The 19,008-nt window shown below is 41.4% G+C and overlaps 1 protein-coding gene across 1 annotated transcript in view; it reads left to right on the top strand.

Moving 5' to 3' along the window:
* ABHD17C (abhydrolase domain containing 17C, depalmitoylase) overlaps nt 1-14,112 on the top strand; it is a 28,563-nt gene extending 14,451 nt beyond the window's left edge. Inside the window, exons 2-3 of the mRNA XM_032122834.1 lie at nt 9,052-9,231; nt 12,372-14,112. Of these exons, the coding sequence (XP_031978725.1) occupies nt 9,052-9,231; nt 12,372-12,591 (400 nt within the window). The 3' untranslated portion in view covers nt 12,592-14,112. The remainder of the gene's footprint in view (nt 1-9,051; nt 9,232-12,371) is intronic.
* The last annotated feature ends 4,896 nt before the right edge of the window (nt 14,113-19,008 follow it).

Raw genomic sequence — 19,008 nt, 5'->3', positions numbered from 1 at the left:
GTGAGCTTTGCAGTTTGATCCATTAGATTGGTCTTGTTTCATCCTATGTTTATACAGTGATAACTATTTTCAGCTAATACACTGTGTGGTACACTGAAAGAAAAGGGCATTTCTTTCTGTCTTGACTGTCCTGGTTTGTGCACTGGAGCAGTTGTTCCCTGCTTTATGAGCAGCTGGGCTGTAGCGGGTGGAAGGGGAGAAATGTCAGAGATGGGTGGAACAGGCAGCAGCTCTGGTCAAAAGCCACTGTGCTCCTCCCATAAATAATCCCAGCTCATGAGTCAGAGGCTTAGGCCTTGCATAGGTGCAGCTCATGGCAATTAGTGCCACAGCAGGGTGGCCTCACCTGGTGGTGCTTCAGGTGTGTAGGGGTAAGGGAAATACATCAGGAAGTTGGAGTTTGATGTGAAGAGTCCTGGCAAGAGCAGTGCTTGAGAGAGGTGCCAGAGGGGCTTCAATGAACAGATGGAAATGCTGGAAAAAGAATAATACAGTGCTTCTGAACAAAAATGCTTTGAGAACTGTGGAAGAGCCACAAGATTGTTTCCTCCAGGCTTGTAAACCCTCAGTTCCCCAGTGCTGAGCCAAGGCTGGTGAGGAGGGTTATGTGATGGGCTTGGGAGGTGAGCCAAAATGCATTGGCTCACTGTGAAATTTCAGCCTCAGGAGTAATGCAAGGCTCTTCAGTTTGGAAGTAGCTGAAATCGAAGAAACAGCTATGAAGGCACAAAACTTGTGGGAATGAATAATCAGTATTAGTACTTGTACTCAGGTTTGCTTAATGTCTCCTAGGGAATCAGTTTCTGTGTTAGTTGACACATACTTGTTTTAACTGAAGTGCATGGATATCATCAAGTGTTTCTTGGTTTTGATAACAGCCCTTATTAGGAGCACAATTTTAGGAAGTAGTTTACATTATTTTTCAGGTTTTGAGTGTAGGATGCCCAGTGTGAAAGTGCAGGCTTTTTGCAACAGTAAAAACATGGTTGAAATTTTAATGTCACATCAAGTGTTGTGAGGAGTATACTCATCTGTCTTCCCTCTGCTGTATTAGAACATAGGATATGTGTGCAGTTGAAGTAAAAATACCCCAGCAGGAGAGAGATGAGATGAGATAGACAGTGAGGGTGAAGATAATGGATTCCTTCAGAAGATACTATAGACTGAGCTTCTCTGTGAAAGTAGCTGAATTTTTTCTGCTCTCTGTTTATTTAAATGTACTTCAGAGAATGACTGTATAGGTTTTGTACACTGCTTGCAGTAAAGAGTACATACTAGAATGTAACTGACTGAGTTTTTGTGAATTATTGATGCTGTGGTCATAAAGATGGTTCTCAGTGGCCAGCAAAAGTTTCCAGTCTTCTGTATTCCAGGTTTATTTGCTACACAGCATCTTAATGCAAAATACTTCATTAAAGTTAACTCCAGTGCTCTATTTTTAAGATAACTGGAGTAAAAAATTCATTTTGTATGCCATTTACCTGTTGTGTCTTGGGACTAAATGGTGTGAATCAAGATTGCTCTAAGAAAGCACTTTGCAAGAAGCAAGAAACTATTATGAGTAGAGAGCTCCCACATTTGTTCAAAACTATAATCTTGTGCCAGGGCTGACTGCAGAACCCCAGAGGATTTTTAAGGGTGCTAAAGCAAAGAAAGTTGGGGGCAGTGGGAATTGTTTGAATATATCTATGTTTAGATCCTATTTCCACTAGCTTCTTGTATTTCAACTTACAGTGGGTTTGGTTTGTATTTGCCCCTGTGATTAGAGAAATAAAACAACCCCCCAACATTTAGAGGGGATTATTTAGGAATTAATTTAGGAAGGTGCTCACTCCCTCTCATTGCATGAGTGTGCACTGAGTTTGGAGTGTTATTCTCCTTTTGTCATAAAGCAGTGGAATGGTGAAGGTAGGAGTTCAACAGATGGATCAGCCACATCATTGCTCGTTTGTCTTGGATGTTTTACGAGAGTCCCTTTTGCTTGTCAGTGGCCTTCTTGCTTTCACTCAGTATGAAAGAATTAATGCTTGTAGGGGCTAAGTTATTCTATTACATCAGCATGCCTGTGGCACAAGTTCCAGCTTAAATTTCAGTGCACATTTAATGAAAACTCTGTTTCCTGCTTCCCTGCTATCTAGGGAAATAAAAAACCAAACAACCGAACAAAAAAACCCCAACAAACTCTCAGGCAGGCAGAAGCAACTGCTCCAAATCTGTTTGTTGTTTATACATAAAACTGCTAGTTCATGTGGTAGACAAATGAGCAATCTATCATCTACCAAAATCAGTATCCTGGGTTATTGTGGTGCTGAAAAGTCATGTTATAAATACAGTTGAAGTTCCTCAGTACAAGAGAAAACAAAGGAGGTTTTACTTCTTAGTTCCTTAAAACAAATACATCTGCAAACACAGACTGCCTATTTTTTGCCTGGGGGAAAAGGAACTTCCTTGTAATGGTGAAGCTGGGGGGAGAAAAAAAAAAGGAGGGGAGTGGATTTACTGTTCAAGAGCACTTGGTTTGGCTCTGAGTCCTGAGCAGTTTTACTTTAGTCAGAGAAGGTGTTTCCCACTTCAAAACATGACATCTTCAGGAGCCTATATTTGAGGCAGATGAACAACAGGTAACTTAAGGCTGTATTTGAAAAAGGAGCATTTTTTTAGACAAACTAGCATTATTTGGATTAAAAAAGAAGTCATACACATGTCACCCGAAAGCTACTCAGTGCAGATTAGCATAATTCAGTTAATTTAAAATGTAATCTCATTACAGTTTGTAGTGGGGAATGCCATGAAATACCACTTTACCTACCCTGGTTGTTCAGAGCAAACTTGCAGTGGCTTCACCACTCAGCAGTGTGTAGATCCCTGTTTTTGTCATGGATGCTTGAGCTCTCCCATGATATTCAATATCTCCAGTGATACCCAATATTCTTGTCAGGACTTGGTTGAACTGTGAGCACAGTTCTCAGTGTTTGATAACAGACTGCTGATTGTCACAGGACAGCAGTCAAGAACCAGTTGCAGGGATTTCATGCTTTGGTATAATTAAGTTACTGCAGGGCAAATGATCACCCTCAGAAGCACCTAGAAGTTGCTTCCACTTGATCCATTTATTATTTATATGAAAAGAGGAGCTGGTACATCACTGGATTAGCATTACAGTCACAGAGTCCAGCAAGCCTGTAGTAGTGTGGTATTTGCTAATAACTTCCAAAATTGCCTTTAGGAGGGCATTTTCAAGAATCATAGGTTCGTTCTGTAATTCCACTGTCACTTAGCTTATATTGGTTAGCACTGGGGTTTCCCCATAGCATAACCAAATGACTCTCTGGTGTGGTAGTAAAAGTAATAGTGATATAAAACTGTGGTGGATTCCTTGATTAAGTTTCTCTGTCAGCCATTTAAATTATTTTGAGAGTGAACACATTTGTGGAATTACTTATCTGCTCCTGTGACAGTGTGCAGGGACATATGCCAGAAAAATTGGTCTCTCTTTTTTGCAGCTTCATAAGCCAGAGTACAACCCGGTTTTGGCTCTTAGCACCATGGAAACGTGAAGTGAGAGTGTGATGTACCTGAACTTGAATTGCATAGTACTTGTAGGCCTGGAGAGGAATAAGGTAGAGAAGGAGGAAATCTCATGATTTAAAGCGTCAGTGTCAGTAAAACAGTGAAGAATTTTAGACCGATGTTTGTGTGGATTCAAAGAAACTGGCACAGGGATACTTGCTGTGTGCCAGGGTTTCCTGGGAGTCTTGAAATCTGATTTTTCTCATTTGACATTTCTCATTTTATGGTTAACTCGAAAAATCCTTAATCTAATGCCTTCCTCTCAATTTAGTGTTGGCATTTAGACTGAAAATCTGCTGTAATTTCTCTGGTATTTTGGCTGACGTGCTGGAGTGGTACTTGCTGAAGCACAATGCAAAATTCTGTGTTTTGTTCTGATATTGTCAATTTCTTTCAATAATCATTATTGACTGAGTTGCTAGTGTTGATGTATTTTAAGTAAAAGTCACACAGCATAAAATTATAGTCAAGATATGCAGTCTGCATGTGTGATTTATTTAATTGTGGATTTTTGTTTTTCTTTCTACCCCCAAAATTAGAATTTTAGATTCATACAGGATTAAATAGCCACTTATTTCTGAAAATGTACATTGGATATCTTATGGAAGTGTATAATGATGCTGGACAATATCTATCAGTGGTTCTTAACAAGTGATGTAACTTTCTCTGGATTATTAAACTTAGAGATAATGCATTTTGAAAAGATGAGTTGTATGTTGTGACAAATGGGTTTGTGTAAACAGAAACTTGAATAGCTTATGAAGAGCTGAGCACATGTATATTCTAGTAAAGGTACTCTAGAAGTCATTATTTCCTCCAAATTGTGGCATGATTTGTCTCATTCGTGATATATGCTGGTTTTTCTTCGTGTCTTGAAAATGATTTATTTCATTGGTGTTTGCTGGAGAGGGGAGTGCCCAGTTTCAGCCTCAGTCCCCTTGTGAGAATGCAGGAGCTGATTACCTCATTTTCCTGGCCTTGTAAATTTATGTACTTTATGTGTTGTAAGGAAGAACTCGCCCGTCAGTTGCTGCCTTAGTTTAGTAGCAGTTAAACACTAGGTCTCAACAGCATTATGGAATGGGGCTTGTGCCATCAAAATGCTCTGCATAGACAGTTTCTGTGGCCATTCTTGAAAACTAATTTGTTGCTGAATACATGCTGCTCTCTATGCTTTCCAGTTCAGGTAAGGGATAATGGGACAGCAAATACAAAAATTCAAACTGAAAATGCAAGGTGAGGTTAACTTCATGGATTCAGTAAGGCTGAAAAAAGGACTGGCCTCCTTAATGAATATGTATTTGGCACCTTTGAGGACTGGCACAGATGCTGATGCTTTGGCCATGAACGTTGCAGGGCTTCAGCTGTGACATGTCTGGAGTCCCTGCAGCAGCATTCCACTGGCACTCTCCACTGAGCAAGGAGAGAGTAAAAATAGCAATGGTAAACTTTCCAGCTCTATGGCTCAAAGCTGGAGCCCTGTGGGGAGGAGGGATTCAGTATCTTAGGCTCATAATTAAAGATGCTTTGAGATAATACATAGTTTGCACATAGTGCTGTCAGCCAGAAAGTATGAGGTACTTTGCATGGCAGTGGGTGCCATCATCGCTGTTGTATGAGGAAATTGAGGAGGGACATGGCCCAAGCCATGCAGCCCAGCAGGTGAACCAGAAGTAGCTGTCTCATCCTCTGCTGTGCTCTCTGTCAGCAATATTCCCAGTCTTCTGTATCCCACTGATCTGCTGGCGTCACTGAGGTCTCTCATTACGCTGTGAAGGAATAAGTAGAAGAGTCTGGAGTGTGGGTTCTTAATAACCAGCTTCTGTGCATGTAGTTCATGGAGAGACTAGAATTGTCTGTAAACCTCATTTGTATTAACTGAGGCAGTAACATGGGTAAAAAAACCCCAAACTACTGTTACTATAGACTGTGGAGTGTTTTGGGGCCTTAGCTAGACCTGGCCTGAAGCTCTAGGTACAGAGAGCTGTACTGCTTGTGAAGGTTGCTGGGGGGTTTTCTGCACAAATAAATGTAATCTGTATGCCACAGAGAGTACTTGTGGGTTATTGAGAGTGGAATAGGCTGGAGAGCTTTGAGCTTTGCCACCTGGAAGTATTTGTGGGTAAAGGGGAGCAGAAATGTTTGCATCATTTATACAGCAGTAGCTGCAGTTGTCAGTAATGGAGTTCCCTCTGGGGAAAAAAGCATGCCTGCCCTTTTTTCTTCTTTTATTTCCCCCTTTGTCAAATCAGGGTTTTGCATATGTCCATGGTAACTGAGTTGTTTCCTGCTTTGGCTTTGCTGAAGGCTGGTTTCCATACTGTGGTGTTGCCCTGCTTGTTTAGAACTCTCTCATGGGCTCCACAGGAGGAGTGTCCAAGCATATCCAGAAATTTTACTTGGCTCTCCTGCTCTGTCGGATGGAGCTCTGTTTCCACAGAGACCAAAGCTTGTGTGTTTCAGGGAAGTTATTTTTAGGAGCTGCTGTTTAGCTGGTGGAAAGACTTTCTTCCTTAATAGGAGAGCAGACTGTAACAGGATTCCTCTTTTTCCAGACTGTCTTTTGCCTTTTTCTACCATACTGTTTCCCTTTTTCTGTGTCACCCAGTTTCCCGTTCATTGCCGCCTTCTTACCCATGTCTGCGCTTCCTCCCTTCTCTTTCACTTTCTGTATCTCTGTTCCTATTGTGCAAGGATCTGATACAAGGAAGTTTGCAGAAAGTGAGGGAGGGACCCGGCCTCTGCTTTAAGAATGTTGGGTTTTAAAGATAAAGCCCCCAGGTGAGTTTGTACCTGGGCTGAGCTGTGCTTGCTGAGTCACCACTGGGCAGTGTTTTTGAGGGTGCAGAGGATCACGGAGCCAAGCCCTGGCCCTCAGCTCCAAGGACTTTGCACAGCTCAATTATTAATGGCCTTCGCTCATGAGTTGTCCTGTGTCCTTTGGCCTCACAATAAATAAATATTACATGTAGCTGTTTCCGCTGATGTTTGCGGTAAGCTCGATGTCTTGTCTGCTGAGTGATGACCTGATGGTAAAGGGCTTAAAAAGATAAATCTGTTACAGTAACGCTTCCTTCTTGGAAAGGGGAAGTGTCCCTAAATAAAACAGGCCCAGAGATTTTTAGTTGTCAGTCAGTAGCAGTGTAAAGCAGAAAAGACATTTGCTCTAATAGGCTAAGAGTGCACTAACTCAGTGTCCTAATACCCTTTTACAGTTATTAATTTTGTCCAAATTGTCACATTGCCTTTCTTTGGAGTTAGATATTGAATAGTTGTGGTGATGAAGAGCTACTCTAAGTTTAGACATATCTCTGGGCTTTTTAAATGATGCTGTAGACTGTATCTGAGTTTAACTGGCATACTATGAAACAGATTTTTCTCTGGTGTACCTATTGCCCCAATAGCAAGGTACTCCCCTTACAACATGAGATGTTTTCAGAAGCAAGCTAACATCAAAAGGAGTGAGTCTAAAGCCAGATCAGTGTTGAAGAAGATTGCCATACTAAGGCAATTGGATGTATTGAATTCTCTGGCCACCCTGTGCTGTCCTATTATCCTCTGATTCTAATTCGAACATCTGTTTCCACATTCTGCTTATACTGTAAACCTTTTAGAAAGGGAATTTCACATTTATCATGATATCGCAGTTCAGGATGACATTGCGGAACCTGCCAGCATTAATGTCGTTCCACGCCCACTGAAGTGCCATGTAGATGATCACGTTCCAGTCCTGTTTTCTTGTATGTCCCTGATGCTGATGCATTTCTGCCTGTCTTTAATATCATGCAACAGCTGGCAGATAGACTGGATGCATGCGGTGCCTTTGGGGTGCATGCCTCCAGCCCTCCCCACCCAGCAGCTGGAACAGGCTGTGAGGACCAGACTTTGTTCCAAGGTCCTGTTAACCAAGCCAGCCAGGCCCTGCTGTGTGCTGGACCATATCTAACACTAAGGGAGAAAAAAGTCTGCTAAAAGAGCTGCACAACATCTCTTCAAAAGCACCAGGCTGTGGCTGTGGTGACAGACCGCCAGCATGAACTGCTGCTTGGTTACCAAGAGGATAAAATTTTACTCCAAAGAGATATTTTTATACAGTTGCTTATTCATATAACAGAAGATGCCAAAAGCACCCTTACGCTCAGCTGTACAAAAATATTAAGAAAATTTCAGTTTCACAGGGGCTACAATCCAGTCTAGTTATACTTCATCATAAAAAGAGGCAATCTTGACAGCCTGTAATTGGACGATTATTACTGGATTATTCTTAATTTTAATTATTAATTGATCTTTCTTCCATTGTAATTTTCTCTTTTGCACATACCAAATCATTTAGCTGCTTGCAAGTCGAGTACTCTCCAGGCCTGCTATACACCTTGCAAGCAGCTTTGCAAGGAAATTTGCAAGGAAAATGTACCTTTCAGGTGTACATGGGGTACAGCCTGAACTGCAGGGCTTGATTTTCATTGTCACAGCAGTGACCACAGGACTGTAGATGGTGTAGGCTGTCCAAAAGACAGGTTTTACACAAATAATTTTCTACTAGATACGTGTTCTCTTCTGCATTCGTGAGAGGTGGAGTTACAGAGAGAAGTATTCTAGGTAAATAGTTTATAATTGAGTAACAGCTTTGATTTGCAGCTTTCCTAACAAGTTGTGGTGGGCAAATACTCTTCACTTCTTCCTATCCACTGTCACCTCCTCCTGTGCCCCTTCCAAATTCCTTTCTATTTTGCATACTTTAAATGAAAACTGAATTAGTCTCTTTCTCAGCTTTTTTTGCAGTGTGAAGCAGCGCACAGGCTGGGACAGTTTTATAGACTGGATTGAAATATTGGGGAACCTATGAACTCCCTATGAACCCTGCATTTTATGGAATGATGTATTTTTATAGTTACAAAATAAACTTGACACGTTTTGAACTGGAAAAGAAAAATGAGGAATATTTTATACTGATCAGAATCTGGAAAAATGAACAGACCTGTTGTCTTTGGTGTCACTAGCAAGGCAGTTTTGTCTTTTTATTCCAACTACATGGAATGAAAGGTGGGCAGAGGAGTAACTGTCTTGTTTAATGGTGGAAGGGCTGTTAGCCTCTAGGACATCCAGCTGAAATTCCTGAGAGTGACTCTGGATGGGGGGGGAAGTCTCATTTATAATTTGCTGTGCTGTGGCGTGAACAACAAGAGGTGTTCTGAAGAAGGTGAAAATTAATGACCAAACTGCCATTCCTTCTTTGAGGATAGCTCTCTTCAGCCTGTGTAATGTTTGGGTTGTTTACTTTGCTGGACTGTTTTAAAATTTAAACTTATAAGTTCATGTCTCCTAGCAATAAAGACCCACAAAGGATAGGAGGGATGCTTTGGGTTTTATCCTCTACTTTTGTTTGGTTGGTTTGGTTTTTGCATCTGTGATGTGAAATGTGTTTTGGCCTTTTTTTTTTTTCTTTTTTTTTTTTTAAAGGGATCTTTCTTTTCTCTGCAGGTATGGTGTTAGTCCTGAGAACATTATCCTGTATGGTCAGAGCATTGGTACTGTCCCTACAGTAGACCTGGCATCTCGGTACGAGTGCGCAGCAGTGATCCTCCATTCTCCCCTGATGTCTGGATTACGGGTAGCTTTTCCTGACACCAGGAAAACCTATTGCTTTGATGCTTTCCCAAGGTATGTATCAGTGCTGCAAGGGGGGGTTCCTATAGTCACCCATGCTCTGTAGGTGTTTAAAAGGGACTGGTGGTGTAAGTAGATACCGACACTTGTATTTGTTCTCCCTGGTGGAGATCTTGTAGGACCCTGATTTTGTGACCAAAACAAAGTCCCTGTCCTGTCTTTTAGAAGATTTTAAGCTTGTTTTGGGAAGCTCTAGAAAGCTATATACAACTGGTTTTAAGACAAAACGTTTGCTTTTATAGTGCAATTTTCACTGGAAAAGCAATTGCAACAGACTTAAGAGTACCCAAGTATTTGGGTGTGGGAGAGGTCATGGGAAGAGGAGATATTTTAGGAATCTTTTAGAACTTCTCATTTGATCCAGTTTACGTTATGGGAGAGTATGAGAGGGGAAGCCAGTCTCTCGATAGGAGGGCAGGGGGAAGCACAGGTAAAAAGCGTAGTGGTCCATGGAAGGGAGAAGATAAAACACACACTGAAGTCTTGGGCAAAATTTGGCTTTGCTTCAGAAGTCATGCTTGTGATAAGTATAGTAAGGAATATTCATTGCATTTCTTATGCTTGTTTTATTTTGGTTACAACAGATTAAATTTAGCAGCTGTGGGAGGCTGTAGGTATGAATCTGTATGCCAGAACAGCTAGAAGGAATGGTGATGAAGTAGTAGTGGCTCTCCCAGTCCCCATGTTTAGAACTCTTTGAAATAGATTATTAGTTAATTAATTAACTTGTTGGAGGTGCAGACTGAATTTGAAGCACTTACACTCCAGCTCATTCATCATCCTCAAAGCTGAAATCCAATATTTACAAATGCTTCTGCGAGAGAGGAAAAAACAAAGCCTTAAACATAGCTCTGATTACAGAAGTAACAGTGATTAGCTGTTACCAGCCAAATCAAATAACAGTTTAAAAAAGACAAGTGGGAAGGGGAACAGTGACAGCAGATGTGCTGTAGCACTTGAGTATTTTGTTCTTGCCCTACTGAGCTGTTCATTGCTGTCACTCTGACTTCCCTGGTACTGGGAGCAGTGAAAATAAACAGCAGTGCACTTTATGAATGTGTGCAGCTCAACTGTCTGTCTGCACAGTGGGAAACAAAACAGTTCTGTGTGCACCTACAGTGAGTTGCTATTATGTTCGTTTTATGTTGGGGACTCCATGAGAATTTGGTCTCTGTAGATTCTTCTAGCTGCAGAGCTGTGTGGCTGAGAATACTAAGTAAGGCTAATGTGCAGTTTAAATACTGCTTTATGAGTTGCTGAGTTGGCAATGGGACGCCTTCCAATTTTCTGCAAAATATAAATATTATCTGGCTTAATGGTCTGTGAATATATGGGAAGAAAAATGGTTTCATTATATGAATACTGAAGTGAAAGGGCTTTCCTACAATAAATGAGAACTTAGTGTCTAGCCACAAAAATCATGCATGAACATCTCTGTAGCTGTATGTAGCTGATAGGTCTGTCACAGCAGACCTTTCATGGGCTTGAAACTTCAGTTTATATAGCATGTGGATTATAAAGTATTTACATTTGGCTATGATACTAATTTTGGGATGAAAATGGGGAAGAACAAAATTTGTGTTATTCTGATACCTCTTTTATATTGGGATTTTTTTTTCATTCATCATAGTTGCACACAGCTGAAGTTTCAGGCAGGAAAAGTGAAATAGGCTGCATTTTAATTTTAAATAGCACCTTAAATGGCATGAAACCTGTGGGGTTTTTTTGAGAGATACAGAGAGAGAGACAGAAATGTGTTTACACTCAGCTGTTCACTGGAATACCAGTGGCAGTTCTCTAGAATACTAAATGCTGAGGTTAGTAACTGTGAGGCTTAGTGCTTCAGTTTACATCTTTCTAGTTAACTTTATATTTTCATAAAACTTTTTTGAACCTGTTTTTAAGTCAGGGTATGCTGGCATCTGTATTTTTTAAATCATTTTAAGCAGTCTTGGTCATTTAGTAAAATCAATGGTCACGCCAAAATTGCATGCCTGCTTGTTCTTCAGGAGCAGGAAAATCCAAACACCTTTTATTAGCTACCATGAAGAAATAGATTTGTCCTCCCACCAAATCGAGTGTAACCAAAACTCATTTTTCCACGTTCCTCCATTTGTTGATGGAAGTGGAGCTGGTAGGAAGCTGAGAGTTCATTAGGACAGGGTGTCTGTACCCAGATTTGGAATCACTGGTAACTACCAGCGTGAAATGGCTGTCTGGAAATAAAAGCTGTCGCCTGCATGAGGAGAGTCAGGGAAAGCTGCTGTTCACTGCTTGCAAGTTCATGTGCTACCAGGGTGCTTCATAACTGGGGTTTGCTGGCCTGACCTCTTAGGTGGGAAGGTGCCTTTGTCACTCTTCCCTTCCCTCAGAACCCATTTTTCTCTGACAGGTAGTCTCAAGCTATATTGGTGTGCTACGGGTAGCTGGGCAAAAGGAAAAACGTTGCTCTAAGGCCACTTTGCAGTCACAGCTGGCAAAGAGGCTGGTTCCATAAAGTAAAATCCTGTGTGATTTCTGTGGTTTGCAGTTAAATATCCCTGTGTAATGCTCTTCTCCCAGTTTTCTATTTCATTGTTTGAACTTAAACAATCAGTATTTAGATTGATTTCCTTTAGCTGAATCTGCCTAATTTGGGGGTTTAAAGACAGGTTCAAGCTCCATGAGCCAAGGTTTTTTTTTTTTTGGTTTGTTTGTTAATGAAATCTTGCGACTGGAATGTAGTTAATTAGTTCCTAAGCTGTTAAATTGGAAGGTGATAATATGTCATTTGAGAAGAGTCCATGCATGTAGAATGTCCCAGGGAATCTTACTTGCCTCACAGTGCTTTGGGTGATGGATACAGGCACTATTTTGGTGGGGGTTTTTGGGTGCCAAACTTTATTTGCATGCTGCCCACTCAAACTTGTTGTTAGCACTGGTGGGATGGTGGTGATGGCAATGCAGGCTCCTTTTTGTAGTTTTTTTTGGGAATGAGCCTTGTCTCATATCAGTTGTGCACAATTCCAATGGTCTGCAGCCATTTAAAAACATGCAGTGTTAACTGGGTTGTGTCAATAGTTAAGCTTGCTTTCTGTAATGTTATGAAACAGAAACCCCCAAGCTGAGCTGTGTCTTTCTTTTCCTTCCCCCAGCATTGACAAGATCTCTAAAGTGACCTCTCCTGTGCTGGTCATCCACGGTACCGAAGATGAGGTGATCGATTTCTCCCATGGCCTGGCCATGTACGAGCGATGTCCACGAGCAGTGGAGCCCCTCTGGGTGGAAGGGGCTGGGCATAATGACATAGAGCTTTATGCACAGTACTTAGAGAGACTAAAACAGTTCATATCTCATGAACTTCCCAACTCCTGAAGAAGCCTACCTGATTTTACCTCAGTTACTGTGAACGGAAGAAATTACCTGTTTTTGCACATGCTTTAACTGGATAGCTGTAATAGCTTTATACTATGAAGAAATACCCTGTCTTGAGGGTGTTCTAATCAAACATCTGATGAAATTTGTCTTTTATATCTGGAAATGATTCTACTAATGCACACAAATATGGTCAACTACTGTAATTCCAACAATTTTTAGCTTCATTGCCCTGAAGGAAGTGGGAATCCTAGCTGCTTTATGGGGACACTTTTTACCTAGTGCTGTATTAATCGAAGATCAGTTTTCTCTGTCTCACTTCAGATCATTTATAATTCTGTCCTACAAAGACTTTTTCCCCACCGTGTTCTCAGTGTGGGGAACACAACTGTTACGAGCTACAGCTTGTTCTGAACAATCATGGGTTCAATCTAAGGGAGTACTTTCTCTGTGCAGTTTCTAGCTGTGGTATTGTAACTGGAAAGTTATTGTGATGAAGTTCCCCCTCCTCCCTTCTAGTGTTCTTTTGTTAACTTACTGATCTTCCCAAGTGAATTATTTAAATATACTTTTACCTGAAAATAAACAAACTACTATATGGGGCTAAACTCTGTAATGACCTCTCCATTACGTGTATAAACATAACTGGAATATTCTTAAAGGATCTAGGGACAAAACTGCTTTTGTTTAAAAATAAATGTGTAAATTTACTACTAGAAAACTCATTTTAATATTCAGATTGTCTGAATAATAGCCATAACAGACATTTCCTTCTGTAAAGCATTCCTGTAGACTTTTTAAAAGTACTGTACATATTTGAATTTACATTGTGCATAGATTCTTAATTGGTAGTTTTAATTTAAGTCTAGTTACAATAAACTGCAAAATTCTGGTTTGTATATGATTGAATACATTTTGTTAAAATATGTTTTTATCCCTATATTATTTTGCTATTAAAGTTTTATAAAGTTTCCAGGACAAAAAAAAAAAAAATTTACACATTTATGTTTTGATGAATTATGTAACTAAATTTTCATTGAGCTGATCTTTTTAGTTTAGAAGTAATTTGATTCTTTGACACTGGAATCGCACAGATTATGCATCAGAAATGCAAAACACTTAAAAATTGTTACACTACTAGCATAGGTCTAATTTTTCCAAATTTAAAGGCCTTAAATGTACTGTAAGCCTCAGATTGTTGTATAAATTGATCGCGATTGATTGCAGTTTGTGTCCTGTTGCTAGAAAGCAACACAGTGATTGTAATGGAATAAAGGATGCATGGATTAGAGCTTGCTCAAGTTTGGAATCTTATTTGGTGCATAATTTTCATAAGTGAGCAAAGTGTAAGAACAGATTTCTTGGTAGAGTAACCTGGGTATGTAACTGAAATATGAAGAGGTTATGTTTAAGTGGTGTTCAGCTGGTTCTAAGTAATGAAAAATTATGATTCACTGCCTGGAAGAAATATTTGAACATAGTTATTATGAATTCTTATAACAGGCCTGCAGTTAATTTTCAGTGCTGCGTGTGTTGTCTTTGATTATTGCCTTGCCCCTGTTAGTGCAAAAGGGGAAAAACTTGTCTTTTCACTTTCAGAGACATGAGGACATGCGTCCTGATCCACATCACCTGGGTGCTTAGACTCTGGATCTGGGCATCTGTACTGTCTAATTGTGACTTTTAACTGTCCCCCAGCAGTTCTCTGGTGACTCTTCCAGCCAAAATTGTCAGGTTTTGCCTAATCACGACCTCAAGCTCAGCACTTCCCTCCTGTATTTTAAATAAATAGGCAGATACTTGTCTGACTTTGTATATATTTATTGTACCTTCGGAAATCCACAGTGGCTTTCTTCCATTCCTACCTGTGTTCTCCCTGGGACTGTAGCCCTGTGGAAACCAAGCTGCTGTGTGTGGTACAGGTATTCAAGGTAATGTTGGAAGGGTCAGCCTGTCCATGGAGTGACTTGGGGGATTTTTGCCTAATGAGCTCTGGTTTTTGGTACCCATATTGATCTTTGTGTTGCTCTGAAACTTCAGAAAGTTTCTTCTCCTCATGACCCTTTGTAGCTACCCTTTTACTTTAACAAACTGATACTTCTAACCTTTTCCCTATAAATCAATTTTTTGATTACTACTTTTCCAAGTCCTCCAGTCATTTTGTGACTTGTCTTTGCATTTGGATTTGTTTTTTGCCAGTATTCCTCTGTTAATGAGAACCCTGAATATAAATTCAGCATTGTTATTTATGTCCCATGGTCTCAGCACTTGCAGCCCCAGTTCATGGTGTTCTGACTGAACATGGATTTCCGCTTGTACTGTCTTTTATTTGCCTGAATTCCTGCTTAACTAATTCTCAGAGGGGCCTCCCTCTTCTGGCTTCTGCATTGTCTGGTTTGGTTTGTGAAGTTCATCTGCATTAAACTAACACAGGTGTTTTGCTCTTAATTAAAACGTTAATGACCTATCATTGATCCACCGGTATGGATCATCTTCCCTCTCTTTTAATTCAGTAATTTGTTAACCTGTTTGTTCCCTTAAATAGTTTTCCTTGTAGCCCTGTTCTCATCCAATAGTTCTTAAGTGAGTTCTGAAATTTTTATGATTTTCTGATGTGTGCTCTGTATAAAATAAATGCTAATAGTGAGCTGCTTTGCATTATAAACTTGTGTCAAAGTTTCAGGCATTTCAAAATACTGCTGGTCAACCTGCGAACTGTTAGTTGAAAAAATGTGGCCAATTTGTGAAGATGCAGTTTCATCCATGACAGTGGATTTCAGGTCCTCATTTTTTTAATGGAAAAAATTTTTTTTGATTTTTTTCCCCCAATATTTTAATTTTTAAATTATAGGAAAGGGGATGATGCGAAGTTATGAAAAACAAATTTGGGCTGAAAAAATAGTCTGTTCCAGCAAACTGCTAACATTCTGTAATTTAAATGTATAATGTGGGCCTTTACAAGAACTTGTAATGCATATTTTAGTGCTATCAAGGTGTCACTGTAAAAATGGCTCTGTGTGCCTGGATAAATTATGCAACGGGTCTCCCGAAGGTGTGAGTGATCACTAACATTTTGTTGTTGATGGGGATGCTCTGTCCATTTTTCCTGTGTGACTGACTGTTTTTGTTCATGTGGTACAGCCACAGGTGATGTATGGCTTGTTTGCAGGAAGGTAAGATGTGGTACATCTGTTTACTATCCATAGTTGTCAAGTGTTTGTACTTTGAAAAAGCCAGAGAAGAATGTTTGTTACAGCTTCAAAGGTGTCATTTTCCAAGGAGTCTGATATGTATCCTTTTAAAATTTATGTAACTGTTACAGATTTAACTTGTGCTCACATGGGGGCCTGTTACCTGTGTTGCCTCTGCTGCGGTTTTGTTCCTTGTTTTTCCATGTCACTCCTGTAACTTGTGCCAGCTCTGCTCAGGGTGCTGGCCCTGGAACTCCAAATACCCAAACCTGTATTTATGCTTAGCATTGTACACATCTATAAACTCTGTATTGCATTTGCTTTTTCTAAATGGTGCTAAACATAGAAGTAGAGACCCAATGTGTTTGCTTCCTCTGGTTATTCGTTCAGCCGTAAACCTTGATTGTTCTCGTTCGGAAAATGTTCTCTTCCTCAGGTCTGTTCTTGTGAACGCAAACTAATGATCTCAGTTAAGCCCATTTAATTAATTTCTGTATATCCTTCTATGTGGAACTCTCCAAACATTTTAGCTCTAAAATTTCTCGTGTTGGAAATGCAGTCGTTTGTACTCTGGCACTGGGTAAGGGTAGGGTGGCTCTTTGATGGTGGGCGCTCCACTGTTGGGAATGAGGTCAGGCACAGAGACTCCCTGCTCGGTCTGTGTTGCTTTCCAAGTCCGGTGGTAACACTGAGGTCAGATGGGTGTGAATGTCAAAGCAGGAGGTTGTACTTGGTTCTCATAACTTTGGTACAACAGTAAAAAGCAGGAGCTGCTCCTTGCAGCAGGAGAGCAAGCCCTGCTCCTTTGCCTCTGCCGATGTCTAGTTTTGAAAGGGTTTCTGCAGTAATCGAATTAATTTTGCAGAAAGTGTAAAGGTAACATGCCTGCTGTCTTAAAAAAAAAAACCGACTCCAAGAAGACCCCTACACCATTAGTAGGTCAATTTTAAATTGCCTTCTGGTTCCTGTAAGGGGGGAAGGTGTTTTGGTCTGGGTGTCCTCAGGGCCCGGGGCTGTGGGGCTGGGAGCGCATCACGTCGCTTTCTAGAGTAAAATCGTATGCCGGCTGTCCCTGCGGGCTGTGCTCGCCCTGCGTGGGACGGGGCTGCTCTTCCCTCGCTCCAGAGGCCGAAGCATCCCCGCTGCCCGCGGCGGCTGGGGCAGCCCCGGCCCTTGCTGTGTCCATGGGGGGATCCCCGGGCTGCGCTGCGCTGCGCTGGGCAGGGCTGTCCCGGGGCAGCGGGGGCGGGCAGGGGGCTCTGCGGGGCTGTGGCTGGTGCTGGTGCTGAGGGCGGCGATGGTGGCGAGCGCTGCGGTGAGCGGGGCCGCGGGGCCGGGGCTGCCGGGCAGGCGGAGCGGCGGAGGCGCTGCTGCAGCCCCGGGGCCGAGCCCCTCGGGGCGTGCCCGGCGCCGGGAGCGGCTCCCGCAGCCCCCGCGGGACCGGGGCCCTGCTGCCAGCCCGGGCTGCCCCGGCTGGGGCTGTCCGGGAGAGGAGGAGGAGGCGCGGAGCCGCTGGATCTGAGCCTTGCTTTATCAGGAGAACCAGCGGAAGGAACACACGCCTCTGGATTACACTTGGACTTCAAGGCAAACATAGGTGGCTTGGTTTGCTGTGCCTTTGGAGGTGACTGCATGCAGAGGGTCTTTCGTTTGTTTTCTCCTTTTGTTTCTAGGCCTTTTTTAGTTTAAGAGCTGCCTTAACCTAAGAAGACATCGGTCCAAAGTTTTGCTTATTGTAAATAATGTTTTTCATGGCAGTTTATTCTTGGAACTTGCAGACCTGCTAGAAGATTTAACATCGGTTTCATTTCTAGTCACCCTGCTGCAGCGGTGCCATTAGGAATGCTTTGGATCTGCCCCAAAACCCTTTCCCTTTGGCTCAAACCAGGACCCAACGGGATGGCAGTGGTGCCTAAAGTCCTCCTCTGTGCGGACCATCTGTAAAATATAACTGCTAGGACTGAGTAATACAGTGTTATACTCCAGGGGTCAGTTACAGCCATAAATGGGCATTTTGATACATGAAATTCCAACATAATCGTAGAACAATTAACTAATGCTATTAGAATATGCAAGCAATCCCCTGGACCCTAAGTCACAACTACTTGAAGTTGATAACTTTAATCTTGAATCGAATGAATAAACAACAAACCTAAAGCTTCTCAAACATGCTGGTCTGGGATGCCCCTCTAGGAAACAGAAAAACAGTCTAAAATTTTTTGTTCTCTGCTTAGAAATGAAAGGGAAGGCTTCAGGCACATTCCAGGGCTCCCAGGACATGACCTCCAGCCTTCAGCAGTATGCTGTTACATTAAAACATTCACCATTTCAAACACTTCTGGCAATATGCCACTGAATTTTGGGTTCCTTGTCCCTTTTAATTATCAGAGCTTTCTTTAGTGTTTGCAGCCCTACTTATCATGAAGTCCCAGCCTACTTATGTTGCATGTAATTGTTTTATTGATCAATTCCCAGAGTGTGAATTGAACCTTTGTGCTCAGCCTGGAGGAAGGAGAGCTGGATAGGTGCACTGCCTTAGAAGAAAATTTAAGCTCCATAGAGTCCAAATTGTCCCTTACCAGCACCTTTTTATCAGCAGGATGAAGTTGCTGTGGCCTTTGAGCAGCCACAGCTTCACCTGGTTACACCAGACTAATGGCTTTAATCAGCAGGCAGAGACAAGGAGCAGCTAGAAAGCAAAACGGGGCCTTAAACCCAACTTTAATCTGTTGGAAAAGTAGAGTCTGTGCTGGACCCTGGGGCTGGACCCAAAGTGCAAATGGCTCAGCGGGAGTGTAAAAGTTTCCTTCCTTAATCAAGTATAATAAAGTCTTTTACAAGAATAACAACTTTAACAGCTTAAATTTTTTTTTTTCAGAAAATTAATATGGAATAGTAAATTTTCTGTTGGGGATTGGGTTGGTTATTTTTTTGGGGGAAATCTGTGCACTCTTTGAGGGTTTGTATTAATAATGAAGGTAGTTTTCCTGAGCATTAAAGAAAGCAGTAGTTTAAATGAAAAATTATAGATAATCATTATTACCCTGTAGTACCTAAAAATCTGTCACACAGCTATTGGTCTGGCCTGTTGAAACATTCAGTGTTTGTCGAAGTAGTGCAGTGATCTGTAGCCAGGGCTGCAGCAGAACATCCATAAATGTAGTTATGTATACGTATATTTTGAGGAAACAAACTCTCTGGGATTCTTTGCTGCTTGTGTTTAATA

The sequence above is a fragment of the Corvus moneduloides genome, chromosome 13, assembly GCF_009650955.1.
Source record: "Corvus moneduloides isolate bCorMon1 chromosome 13, bCorMon1.pri, whole genome shotgun sequence".
In the NCBI taxonomy this organism is placed as follows: domain Eukaryota; kingdom Metazoa; phylum Chordata; class Aves; order Passeriformes; family Corvidae; genus Corvus; species Corvus moneduloides.
The sequence above is the reverse complement of the archived record's forward strand: the minus strand, read 5'-3'. Positions and strand labels throughout refer to the sequence as shown.